This window comes from Sapajus apella, unplaced genomic scaffold (genome assembly GCF_009761245.1).
Source record: "Sapajus apella isolate SASKATOON/1434 unplaced genomic scaffold, GSC_monkey_1.0 scaffold21, whole genome shotgun sequence".
In the NCBI taxonomy this organism is placed as follows: domain Eukaryota; kingdom Metazoa; phylum Chordata; class Mammalia; order Primates; family Cebidae; genus Sapajus; species Sapajus apella.
The window spans coordinates 12,633,400-12,646,812 of record NW_022436961.1 but is presented as its reverse complement, the minus strand read 5'-3'; the positions used below and the strand labels follow the sequence as shown (position 1 = coordinate 12,646,812).

At 47.2% G+C, this 13,413-nt stretch overlaps 1 protein-coding gene and 1 pseudogene across 2 annotated transcripts in view; one reads left to right on the top strand and one right to left on the bottom strand.

The window, feature by feature from the left end:
• GSR (glutathione-disulfide reductase) overlaps positions 1–13,413 on the bottom strand; it is a 67,809-nt gene that overhangs the window by 40,590 nt on the left and 13,806 nt on the right. The window contains exon 1 of one of the 2 annotated variants that reach the window (XM_032288288.1): positions 12,177–12,647. The exons of the other annotated variant lie outside the window; for it this stretch is intronic. Coding sequence (XP_032144179.1) covers positions 12,177–12,482 — 306 coding nt within the window. The 5' untranslated portion in view covers positions 12,483–12,647. Of the gene's footprint in view, positions 1–12,176; positions 12,648–13,413 lie in introns of those variants that run through there. 2 annotated transcript variants of the gene reach the window in all.
• On the top strand, positions 1,209–1,339 carry LOC116558540 (annotated as a pseudogene).

The window sequence follows — 13,413 nt, the reverse complement described above, 5'->3', positions numbered from 1 at the left end:
TCAAAAAAAAAAAAAAAAAAAAAAAAAAAAAAGAGGGCAAGGTAGGTTTCTATGTAGTATATGGAAAGAGTTCTAACATACAATATTATGCATCAAAAAGAAAGTTGCAGAGTTATGCCATGATCCAATTTATATTTATATGCAGTATGTATGTATGTATATATGGGTGTAGACACAGTTTGGCTATACTCCAAGCAGTCAACAGTGTTTCTCTGGGGATGAAGAAAACTTTCATATTTTGTTCTATATGCCTTTTTGTTTTTTTGGACAGGGTCTTGCTCTATCATTCAGGCTGGAGTGCAATGGCGCAATCTCAGCTCACTGCAACCTCTGCTCTTCAGGATCAAGCAATCCTCCCTCCTCAGCCCCCAAGTAGTTGGGACCACAGGCGTTCACCACCATGCCTGGTATTTTTAGTAAAGACAGGGTCTCACCATGTCGCCCACGCTGGTCTTGAGCTCCTGAGCTCACGTGATCCACCTGTCTTGTGGATCACAAAGTGCTGCGATTACAGGTATGAGCCACCATGTCTGAATATTTTTTTTAATAAATAATATTTTTCTAAAAATATAGAGACCAGGGTCTCACTGTGTTGCCCAGGCTGATCTCAAACTCCTGGGCTTAAGCAATCCTCCTACCCTGGCCTTCCAAAGTGTTGAGATTACAGGCGTGAGACCATACGTAGCCTCCATATGCTTTTTATTTTTTAAATAAAAATTAAAATAGTTTACAAAAATAGAGACAAGGTCTCAGTATATTTCCCAGGCTGGTCTTGAACTCCTGACTGATCAAGTGATCCTCAGCCTCAAACTCCCAAAGTGCTGGGATTATAGGCATGAGCCACCACGCTTGTCCTCTGTAAGTTTTTTACTTGTGTAATTGTTTTTAGATATTTATAAACCAGAATAACCAAAAATACATCAAAATGATTTAATCTGGGAAGCAGAATGTTGGCGAGTGCTTCTTCAATCCCTCGTCTATAATACAATTATTCTTTTATACTAAAATGAATGCTTTCTAGACATAATTTATATTAGTGGCTTGTACCTCTGCTGATCCATGACCATAAGAAACTAGATTCGCCTTCTGTTTGCCCCAGTAATACCATCCTGGCTCTTACAACAGAATGTTTTCAGGGTATCCTTCTATGGTGGAACCTGAACCACGTATGCAATAGCCAAGGCACTTCATATGAAAAGCTAAATTCAAGCTTTGTGCGGTGGCAGTATCGTAGCCAATGAGGTTTAGCCAAGGCGCGATTATTGCTAATTGAAAAGCTAAATTCAAAGAAACCTGCCCAAAGCTCATGAAAATCGCTAATGTTTGAAACAGACGGTCTTCCTGAATAGTAATCTTCTATTCCTTTAGTTGTTCCAAATTCTAACAGCATACGGGCTACAATTTCATTATAATCCCATTGTTTGCCATCATTCTGCACTCTGTTATTATAAAGGAATAAGTGATGGTCAGGTGAGGGTGGTTCACACCTGTAACCCCAGCACTTTGGGGTGCCGAGGCGGGCAGATCACTTGCGGTCAGGAGTTCAAGACCAGCCTAAGCAACATGGTGAAATCCCATCTTTACTGAAAACATAAAAATTAGCCAGGCATGGTGGTGCGCATCTATAGTCCCAGCTACTTGGGAGGCAGAGGCAGGAGAATCACTTGAACCTGGGAGGCAGAGGTTGCAGTGAGCTGAGATTTGCCACAGCACTCTAGCCTGAGACTCTGTCTCAAAAAAATTAAAATAAAAGGAATGAGTTATGTTTCTTTATAGTCTCAGGTTATCGGTTATATGGAATTTCTTTTTTCCTGGAAAGAGATGGGTCATATACTGTGAAGTTTTAGACTTGGATTTTATTTGTTTGTTTGTTTTAGTAGAGATAGAGTTTCTCTATCTTGGTCACGCTGGTCTCAAACTCCCGACCTCAGGTGATCCACGCGCCTGGGCCTCCAAAAGTGCTGGGATTACAGGCGTGAGCCACTGCGCCCAGCTAGACTTGGATTTTTTTTAATGCAATTATGCTACAATAAGAATATTAAAGGCAACAGAAACAGGAACTCATGGGATTGAGAAAATGGTAAGAATTCAAGCCTTATAAAAGAATCAACACCTACAACAATATGACAACCATACTATATAGAAAGTACTTTTTACTAACAATTACAATAATTTATGGGCCGGGTGTGGTGGCTTACGCCTGTAATCCCCACACTTTGGAAGGCTGACAAGAAAGATGATTGCTTGAGCCAAGGAGTTAAGAGACCAGCCTGGGCAACATAGTGAGACCCTGAGACCCCATCTCTGCAAAAAATAAAATAAAAAATTAGTGGGGCTTGGTGGTGTATGCCTGCAGTTACAGCTATTCAGGAGGCTGAGGCAGGAGGATCACTTGAGCCCAGGAGTTGAAGGCTACAGTGAACTATGATCACACCACTGCACTCCAGCCTAGGTAACAGAGCCAGACCCTACCTCTAAAACCTAATAATATTAATAATAATAATAATAATAATAATAAATGTATGGCTTTCTATCTAGAGTGCCCTCTCATCTGGCCAAGCTTAGAATATGCTATTTCTCAACCCCCAAGTATCTGATCACACTACTGAAATAAATAGAATGAGCCATTTCTAAGAAAGGACGACGAAAGGAGTTTAACGGTAAAAGCAGAGAAAGGAGGCCGAAACTCTGTGGGAAGGACGATCCCAGCCCCATAATGGGAATGATTTTCCAGTTATTCCGCAGGCAAAGTGCTTCCCAGTGCCTTCCACCCACACCTTTACACCCTGCAGTTCAGTTTAAGTTCATTAAGTGGCTTCAACTAGGACAGACTCCAAAAGCAATTTTCCCAAAGGTAGAAATGATTTGTCTGCTAAGTAAATACTGCTGGTCCTCCAGCCATGGTTTCCGGCTTCCTAGGAACCATTAAAAGGAATCCAAGGGTGTCATAAACCACTCAATGTTCTAAATACTCACATATCATCAATTTGTTCCTCAAGTATATTTTAAGCTACCTTAAAGTTATTTAAGGCTTCTTTAAGTCTTTAAAAAAATATATATGTTTTTAATGGTTTTTTTAAAGATGCTTAATTTTAAAACATTCTATTTTTGGAATATGTTTCTTTTTTTTTTTTTTTTTTTATTTGAGATGGGAGTCTTGCTCTGTCACCAGGCTGGAGTGCAGTGGCACGATCTCAGCTCGCTGCTTCCTCTGCCTCCTGGGTTCAAGCAATTTTCCTGCCTCAACCTCCCAAGTACCCGGGACTACAAGCACGCGTCACCACACCCAGCTAATTTTCTTTATTTTTTATTTATTTATTTTTTTTTTTTTTAGACCGAGTCTTGCTCTGTCACCCAGGCTAGAGTGCTGTGGCGTGATCTCAGCTCACTGCCACCTCAGCCTCCCAGGTTCAAGCGATTCTCCTGCCTCAGCCTCCCAAGTAGCTGGGACTACAGGCTCATGCCACTACGCCTGGCTAATTTTTGTATTTTTAGTAGAGACGGGGTTTCGCCATGTTTCCAAGCTGGTCTCAAACTCCTGGCCTCAAGCGATCCAGCCACCTTGGCCTCCCAAAGTGTTGGGATTTCAGGCGTGGGCCACTGTACCCAGCTAAGAAGCAAATTTCATAGGCCGTTCAGTAAAGGAATTATCAAGGAGACTCCTGTAACTCAGCCTCCATTTCCAAATTGATAATCCATTCCTGAGAGCTTCCTCTTCCAACCAATCTAGTGTTCAGAATCCTGATCAGTGGGCCCGCTGGCATTAGCTCACAGTGAAGACAAAGCACCTTCTCCAAGGAGGGACTGAGCATGTATAGAGTTTGGTGACAACAGGTGGCAAAATTCAGAAACTTCACCATTTTTCCTAGGGCCTGCCTCCCTACCTTCAGTTCTGCCTAACCGGGGAGAAACTTCACATTGCTCATGTTGGCAGTGAAACAGGAACTTGGTTAATTTGCAACTGCACCTGCCAAGAATATCACCTGTGTTCAACAGTGAACTTCCGGCTGGGTGTGGTGGCTCATGCTGTAATCCCAGTACTTTGGGAGGTGAGGCAGGAGGACTGCTTGAGCCCAGGAGTTAGAGACCAGCCTGAGAAACACAGTAAGATCTTGTCTCCACAAATAAAAAATTTAAAAATTAGCCGGGTATGGTGGTGCTCGCCTGTAGTCCCAGCTACACAGTAGGTTGAGGTGGGAGGATCGTTTGAGCACAGGAGTTTGAGGCTGCTGTGAGCTGAATGACACCACTGCGCTCCTGCCTGGGTGAAAGAGCAAGACCTTGTCTCAAAAAAAAAAACAACATTGTGAACTTCCTTCCTCTGGTTCCCCCACAACCCCCAACCACCGAATTGCCTACAGTTTCCTCCCTGTAGTCTTCCTTTGCTGTCTAAATCTAATTCAAGACCAAAATGACAGAACTACTTAGAAAATAGACGAGTCATCATTTCCAAAGCAAAACACTATCGATTCATCAACTCATTCTTTTTTTTTTTGAGCCAGAAGCTCTGGGTGTCATTTATTGACGGCAGTTTATATACATTTGTTTCCTTCCCAGCACAGGCACAGAGCCCTTGAGAAGGGCAGTCTCTGAACAGGGGAGCCAGGAACGCAGGTCGGACATGTCTTTGGCAGACACCTTCAGCCCTAGCAGGATGCAAATCCTTCCAGTTAGAATTCCACTGGGTATTTGAGAGGGACCAAGGTGCAGGGTAGAGAGGGAATCTTCAACAGGACTCACATCTCAGTCCAGGCCTCCTCTCTCACTATACAAGTCCATTCAAGTTATAGGACCCTAGGGGGCAACAATCAGGCCCACCCACCTCAACAGAGGCAGATTCTTCAATCTGTGCCCAGTTCACACACAACTGCTTCCGCTGGTGGCAAAGTTAAAGAGAATCAGCCTTATGGTAAGAGACAAACTGCTTCCTCTCTGCCCCTCCCCAGCACCTCTCTTCAGCGGCACCTGCACAAGAACCTCTGGGAAGAGGGAGGCCTGCCTTCTCAGTTCAGCCACGTGGCCACATCCACAAATCTTCCATCGGGGCAGGATGGAGGCCACAAGTGGACCCAGGCGCACACCTGTGCTCCCCAGTCCATCACGCACTGCCCTGCCTGCATGCTGCCAAATGCTGGTGCCCAGGCCAGAGCTCCAGCAGGCCCCGAATTGGGAACTAAAGCCAGTTTGCATAGGCACTTGGCAATTTTTGGTAGGGAGGTGGATAAAAAAGTAGATGAGTGTGAGAAGAATGAAAGCGTTTCATCTGACAGACTAATTAGAGATCTGAAGTGATTTTACCTTTATTTCCTTCACTTTAAGCCAATCATGAAATATGAGGTGAGCCTAGATCGCGCCTTTGTACTCCAGCCTGGGAAATGAGCAAAACTCCGTCTCAAAATAATAATAATAATAATAATGCATGTTCAGGCCAGGCACAGAGGCTCATGCCTGTAATCCCAGCACTTTGAGAGGCTGAGGTGGGAGGACTGCTTGAGCTCAGGAGTTTGAGACCAGCCTGGGCAACAACAAAGCAAGACCTTGTCTCTACTAAAAATTTTAAAAATCAGCCGGTGCATGGTGGTGGCCCTGTGCCTGTGGTCCTGGCTACTGGGGAGGCTGAGGCAGGAGGAGCACTTCAGCTTGGCAGTTTGAGGTTGCAGTGAGCTATGATCATGCCCTTGTACTCCAGCCTGGGTAACACAGTGAGACCCTGCCTCAGGGAAAAAAAAAGTATGTCCAGTGTTTAGCCTTATCGGGATATAGACATCATAATATCAAAGTACACAGTATCACTTCCAAGTGAGATTACATGTTGCTGGGTAATTGTTTTTAGGCTAGATTCACTGAGCAGCCTGCTGTTCAAGGATCTTTCAAAGCCCCTGCCTCTCCCCTAGGCCTCTCCAACTGGTGCTGTGCAGCACAGTTCACAGTGACTTGGCAATCAAGAACTTTTGTCACACAATCAACCTTTACTACCCAACTCTCATTGGTGAGAACTACTAGCCAAAACCACAGAAACACAGTATTCTTATCACAGAATCAGTACACTCAGCAGGAACCCAGGGCCACGAGCTCCCCAAGCCCTGGGGCAAAAGGAGCGGCAATTCAGAAAGAACTTTTCCTTAAGCTGATTCTCCCAACATCTGCGTAGGCCGAGAGCTGAATGGCAGAGACAAAGCTCCCAGAAGGTTCAAATTCACCTTGGCTTTGGGCAGTCTTTGCATTTCTCTCCAGTCTACATGTGATCATGAGAGACGAAATATATTTAACTTTTTGGAGACTTCAAAAACTGAATTCAAGCCAGGCTCAGTGGTATGCACCTGGAGTACCAGCTAGTCAGGAGGCTGAGATGGGAGATCACTTGAGCCCAGGAATTTGAGGCTGCAGTGAGCTGAGATCACATCACTGCACTTCAGTTTGGGTGACAGAGGGAGATCCTGTCCTTTAAAAACAAAATAACAGGCCAGGAGCGGTGGCTCATGCCTGTAATCCCAGCATTTTGGGAGGCCGAGGCGGGTGGATCACTTGGGGTCAGGAGATAGAGACCAGCCTAGCCAACATGGTGAAACCTCATTTCTACTAAAAATACAAAAAATTAGGGCTGGGTATAGTGGCTTACACCTGTAATCCCAGCACTTTGGGAGGCTGAAGCGGGCAGATCACCTGAGGTTGGGAGTTTGAGACCAAGCTGACCAACATGGAAAAACCCCGTTTCTACTAAAAATACAAAATTAGCTGGGTATGGTGGCTCATGACTGTAATCCCAGCTACTTGGGAGGCTGAGGCAGGAGAACTGCTTGAACCCAGAGGCAGAGGTTGCAGTGAGCCGAAATCCCGCCATTGCACTCCAGACTGGGCAACAAGAGTAAAACTCTGTCTCAAAAAAAAAAAAAAATTAGCCAGGCATAGTGGTGTATGCTAGTCCCAGCTACTCATGAGGCTGAGGCACCACACTAGAATTCCTTGAACCCAGGAGATGGAGGTTGCAGTGAGCTGAGATCACCCCACTGCACTCCAGCCTGGGCAATATAGCAACACACTGTCTCAAAAAAGAAACAAGGCCAGGCGCAGTGGCTCACACCTGTAATCCCAGCACTTTGGGAGGCTGAGGTGGGTGGATCATGAGGTCAAGAGATTGAGACCATCCTGGTCAACATGGTGAAACCCGTCTGTAAAAAAACACACACACACACACACACACACACACACACACACACACACGCGCGCGTCTGCTGGGCCCTAGTACAGAAGACTGGTCCAAAACAGTGGGCTTCCATAAACTCTAAAAGTTGAACAATTAAATGAAGGAACACAGATAAAACAACTAAAAATCAAATAATCTCATTCCCTGTAAATGACCACTGCTAGACACACACTCTAATTTGAACCTTCCGTGTGAGTTATTACACCACAACTTTAAAATTTCTCCAAGCTTTAGCAATTAATGGATTTTATTTAGAAAAGAACTCACTGGAGAACCAATCTTAAACTTCAGCAGTGCACAGTGGCTCATGCCTGTAATCCTAACACTTTCGGAGACAGAAGCAGAAGGATTGCTTGAGTCAAGTTCAATACCAGCCTGGGGAACATAGTGAGACCCTATCTCTATAAATTTAAGAAAGAAAAAACAAGAAAGAAACTTCTATTGGGCAGCACCAAGGGTGAGATCTCAATCTTAAGGCTTCCCACAAAACTACTTTCACTAAGTCACTGGTCTGCTGAAGCCAGCCCCACCCCACAGTTCACTGTGTGTCCGGAAACTCCACATTTTTCAAACCACAACCTACCCATCAGCTTCTCATCTCCTATTTCTAATTTTTTTTTTTTGAGACGGAGTCTCGCTCTGTCACCCAGGCTGGAGTCCAGTGGCACGATCTCAGCTTACTGTAACCTCTGCCTCCTGGGTTCAAGCAATTCCCCACTTCAGCCTCACAAGTAGCTGGGATTACAAGCGCCCACCACCCACGCCGAGCTAATTTTTGTATTTTTAGTAGAGACGGGGTTTCACCATCTTGGCCAGGCTGGTCTTGAACTCCTGACCTCATTATCCACCAGTCTCAGCCTCCCAAAGTACTGGAATTACAGGCATGAGCCACCACGGCTGGCCCTCTTACTGCTTTTAATGAGATACCCTTTGCTCCAAATTTGGTTACACAACATATCCTAGATTTGGGACCCATCTTTTGAGGTTAGGAATGTCAAAAAATACTACCCATCTCTCCCCTTTTTTGTGAGATAGCGTCTCTCTCTGTTGCCCACACTGGAGTGCAGTGGCATAATTTTAGCTCTCTGCAACCTCTGCCTCCTGGGCTCAAGGGATTCTTGTGCCTCAGCCTCCCAAGTAGTGTGCACCACCACACCTAATTTTTGTATTTTTAGTAGAGACAGGGTTTCACTATGTTGGCCAGGCTGGTCTTGAACTGCTGGCCTCAAGAGACCCGCCCACCTCGGCCTTCCAAAGTGTTGGGATTACAGGCGTGAGCCACCGTGCCCAGCCTCATCTTCTGAGGTGCCGAAACATACCATCTCCCTCGTGAAACCTTCCCATAGTGCCCATGCAGAAGTGATCATTTCAACTGTTTTCTGGACTACTGTAATTTCTTATTACTTGCACCAATTAACACAAACAACTCCCCTTTGGGGTTGACTGTCTGCATTTTTCCTTCCCCACTGCAAAACAAAATGTGACTGAGGTAGGTTTCAATCTATAGAGGTTTACTTAGCCAAGGTTGAAGATGCACCCAGGAAAAAATACAGATCGCAGGAGTATCTATGACCTATGCTTTTTCCAAAGGTGGTTTTGGGAGCGTTAGTAATTAAAGGGGAATGAACAAGGAGAAGGAAAAAGAGAGGGAGGATAAGCAGTAAGGTAGATGGTTACATTCTTTTTTTTTCTTTGAGAAGGAGGCTTGCTCTATTGTTCAGACTGGAGTGCAGTGATAAGATCTTGGCTCACTGCAACCTCTACCTCCCGGATTCAAGCAATTCTCCTGCCTCAGCCTCCCAAGTAACTGGGAATATGGGAGCCACCACCACGCCCAGCTAATTTTTGTATTTTTGGTAGAGATGGGGTTTCACCAAGTTGGACAGCCTTCTCAAACTCCTAACCTCAGGTGATCCACCCGCCTCGGCCTCCTTACAAGCATGAGCCATCACAATGGTTGCATTTTTGTGAGGCTCTGGTGAGCCTCAGTAAATCTGCATTTTACATAAGATAAAGTAAAAGTGAAAAGCTGGAGTAGAGGAAATGAGGCTATGACATGGGATTGTGAAATTACAGCTGTCTGTTTGGGAACCTGTCTGCTGAGGAACAAAAGGAAAAGCAGTTCTTGGGCGATTCAGTTCCCAAGCCAAACTTTCCCTTTGGCATACTTTGGAGTTCCAAGAGTTTTTTTCTTTCACAATCACCACACTGTAAAATTCCTTAAGGGAAGGGACATGTCTCACAAATGTTTCTATCTACCATTTTCTCCCTACCCGCCCCCAATCCAAGCACTTAAAATACAAGAAACGGGACAGGAGTGGTGGCTGATGCCTGTAAACCCAGCACTTTGGGAGGCCAAGACAGATGGACTGCTAAAGCCCAGGAGTCAGAGACCAGCTTGGGCAACACGGCAAAAAAGAAACTCTTTTTCTTTTTTTTGAGACGGAGTCTTGCTCTGTCATCAGGCTGGAGTGCAGTGACATGATCTCGGCTCACTGCAACCTCCGTCTCCTGGGTTCAGGCAATTCTCCTGCCTCAGCCTCCTGAGTAGCTGGGACTACAGGCATGTGCCACCATGCCCAGCTAATTTTTTGTATTTTAATAGAGACAGGGTTTCACCATAGCCAGGATGGTCTGAATCTCCTGATCTTGTGTTCCGCCTGCCTAGGCCTCCCAAAGTGCTGGGATTACAGGCGTGAGTCACCAAGCAAAGCTGGAAAAACCCTGTTTATAAAAAAATTTTTTTAATCAAAAATAAGCTGGGTGTGGTGGCTCACGCTTGTAATCCAAGCACTTTGGGAAGCCAAGGTGGGCTGATTATCTGAGGTCAGGAGTTCAAGACCAGCCTGTCCAACATGGTGAAACCCCTTCTCTATGAAAAACACAAAAACTAGGGCCCAGCATGGTGGCTCACGCCTGTAATCCTAGCACTTCGAGAGGACAAGGCAGGCAGATCACAAGGTCAAGAGATCGAGACCAACCTGGCCAACATGGTGAAACCCTGTCTTTACTGAAAATACAAAAATTAGCCACGTGTGTTGGCAGATGCCTGTAGTCCCAGCTACTCGGGAGGTTGAGACAGGAGAATCGCCTGAACCCAGGAGGCAGAGGTTGCAGTGAGCCGAGATGAAGCCACTGCACTCCAGCCTGGAGACAGACAGAGACTCCGTCCCAAAAAAAAAAAAAAAAAAAAGGGGTACAAAAACTAGCTGGGCATAATGGCGTGCACCTGTATTCCCAGCTACTTGGGAGGCTGAGACAGGAGAATTGCTTGAACCCAGGAGGCAGAGGTTGCAGCGAGCCCATATTGCACCACCGCAATCCCGCCTGGGCAACAGAGTGAGACTCTCTCTCAAAAAAAAAAAAAAAAAAAAAAAAAATTCTTAACAGGAAGGTAAACTGGGTGAACCTCTGAAGCAGATTATGACATAAGCAGATAAAGAGGAAGAGAGAAAAATGTGGAGAGCAGAACAGAAGTGAGAAGTGATGGAGTACTCTCACAGGGTGTGTGGTGGGGGGCTCTTAGTGGCACCCCACAATCTGCCTTCTGCAGAGACAGGCTTCTTCTGTCTGGACTACAGTGTCAAAGTGCAAGTTGATAATTAACAGGGATTTTTCCTTTCTCTTAACCTCCATGTTCATTTTGAAAAAAGGGCACTGAACAATGAAGTCAGCCTTTTCATAACTGTCCATTTTTAGTTTCATTCATTGCACAAGTGCTTACTGAGCAAGGGATTTTAAGGTGATAAGAGACACACAAACATAGAAGCCCATCCCTGCCCTTAAGACTTCCCAATGTGGCCTAATTTAAACATTAATCTCCAAAGGAATTTAGAGAACCTATCCTGAATTCCGCGTTCCTCTTGGATATAGCATTTTATCGTGAACACCCCAATCTTGTGATAGAAAAGGGCGGCACATCAAAAGTTGAAAACATTTACTTTTAGGACTAGTGCAGTGGCTCAGGCTTAGAATCCCAGCAATTTGGGAGGCTGAGGCAGGAGGATCACTTGAGCCCAAGAGTTTGAAATCAGCACAGTAAACATAGAGATCCCCATCTCTACAAAAAAATAATAATAATTAACTGGGTGTGGTGGTTCACCCCTGTAGTCCCCAGCTACTCAGGAGGCTGAGGCAGGAGGATCTCTTAAGCCCAGGAGTTCGAGGCTGCAGTGAGCTATGATCGCCACTGCACTCCAGCCTAGATGACAGGGCAAGACCCTGTCTCAAAAAACAAACACAAACAAAAACCCTTATTTTCAAAAATTATGAATTGTGTAAATCTCAGCATTTACATCCCTATTTTTTGAGTTTTGCAATCCACACAAAACCAAGACAAAAGCCAAAGCTCTGCGAACTCACCTAATCAAGGTCGCATTGGCTGCAATTCAGATCACCTGAAAATCCCAAAGCCCAAGCTGCACCTCAGCCCAATTAAGTTAGAAATCCAGGCACCCTCAGGTGATTCCAATGTGCAGCCAAGGTTGAGAACAGCTGCTATAAATCATTCTGCCCTTGAAACGGGAGAACCAGCATATACATTCTTCAAGGGTACCCTCCACCACCAACGACACCGTCACTCTCATCCCCACACACACACACAGGCCACCAGCAATGTCCCCAGATGCAGTTTTGTGTTTCACGCGGTCAAGCATAGAATCCAATCCTGTCTCACTTGGAGAAGTGAGAGGATGCGAGGAAGATTAATTTAACCCGCCCAGGCCTTGGTCAATATCGCATCCGAGCGAGAGCAAACGCTGGCTTGGCTTTGGGGGCCGCAGAGAAGCCCCTGGACGCTTCTCTCTTCTCCACCTATTGGGGTCCTGGCTTCGGAGTGGGGGATTGCGGGGGTGGAAAAGAGGAAAGCGCTGCGCCGGGGTACCACCGGATCGCCATAGGAAAGAGCACAGGCTGTCCCCCGAGAGGCCGAGACCAAGCGGGGCCCCCATCCCAAACAACCGGCGTTACTCACACAAGTGCCACCCAGCTTGTGGCTCTCCACCACGGCGGCCCTGGCGCCCAGCTCTGCCGCCCTGCGCGCGCTGGCCAGCCCGCCCGAGCCGCCCCCGATCACCAGGTAGTCGTAGGAGACCACGGCGCCGCCGGAGAGCGGCGGGCCCTGCGGCTGCGGCTCCTGCCTGCAGGCCATGACGCGGGAGAGGGCGCGCGTGGCAGCTGCGGGAGGGGGAGGAGGCAGCGGGAAGCCTCGGGAAGCGCGTGCCGCCCGTTGCCAGCTCGGCCTCGCGGCGGAACTTAAAGCTCGGGGTAGCAGGGCCATGCACGCGGAAGTGGCGCGCAGAGGGCGACGGGCGGCCCGGGGGCGGTCCCCGGGAAAGGGGGGCGCAGGCCCCCGGCAAGCGCAGCCTCACGGTGACTAAGCACACAGCCGCCGCTAGGGGAGACCCGGAGGGCGCCGAGAGGCGGGGCCGCCTCCCTGTTCCCCGCCCCGTTGGTAGAGCTTGAGGGGTTTCTCCGCCTCCGTCCTCACCCTGGCACCTGGCACCTGGCTCCCGGGCGGCACCGGCCGCTTGTAGCCTTCTGGTCCGGTAGAGCAAGGCAAGGGACGGTGAACGCCCTCTCTTTTCTGCCGGCTTTTCGCAAGCTGGCCCCCTGGGGAGTTGCCAGTGGCACCGACTGGTTGAGGAAAAGAAATTTGCCTTTACTGGCGGGGGTCGGGGGTCGGGGGTCGTTGTTTCGCCAGGATTGTTCCAGAGACGAAGTTATGTTGTTTTTTCTTTGAGATTGCGTCTCACTCTCCCCCAGGCTGGGGTGCTGTGATGCGACCTCTGCTCAGTGCAGCCTCTATCCACCTCCCGGGCTCAAGCAGCGATCCTCCTGCCTCAGCCTTCCCAGCAGCTGGGACTACAAGTGTCCACCACAATGCTTGGCTAATTTTTTTTGCTTTTTAAAAAGATGGGGTCTCGCTATGTTGCCGGGACTAGTCTGGAACTCCTGACCTCTAGAGATTCTCCCACCTCAGCCTCCCAAAATGCTAGAATTACAGATGCCAGCCACCGTGCCCGGCCTTATTTTTATTTTCTTTTAAAGTGAGGGGTCTCAAAACTCCTGTCCTGGGCTCAAGCAATCCTCTGGCCTCAGCCTCCTGAGTAGCTGGGATTACAGGCGTGCACGTGCCCAGTTAGGAACTATATTTTGACCAACACTGTCTCTTGCCTTCAGGTGAATCTTAAGCTTGAGAATAGTGGAAT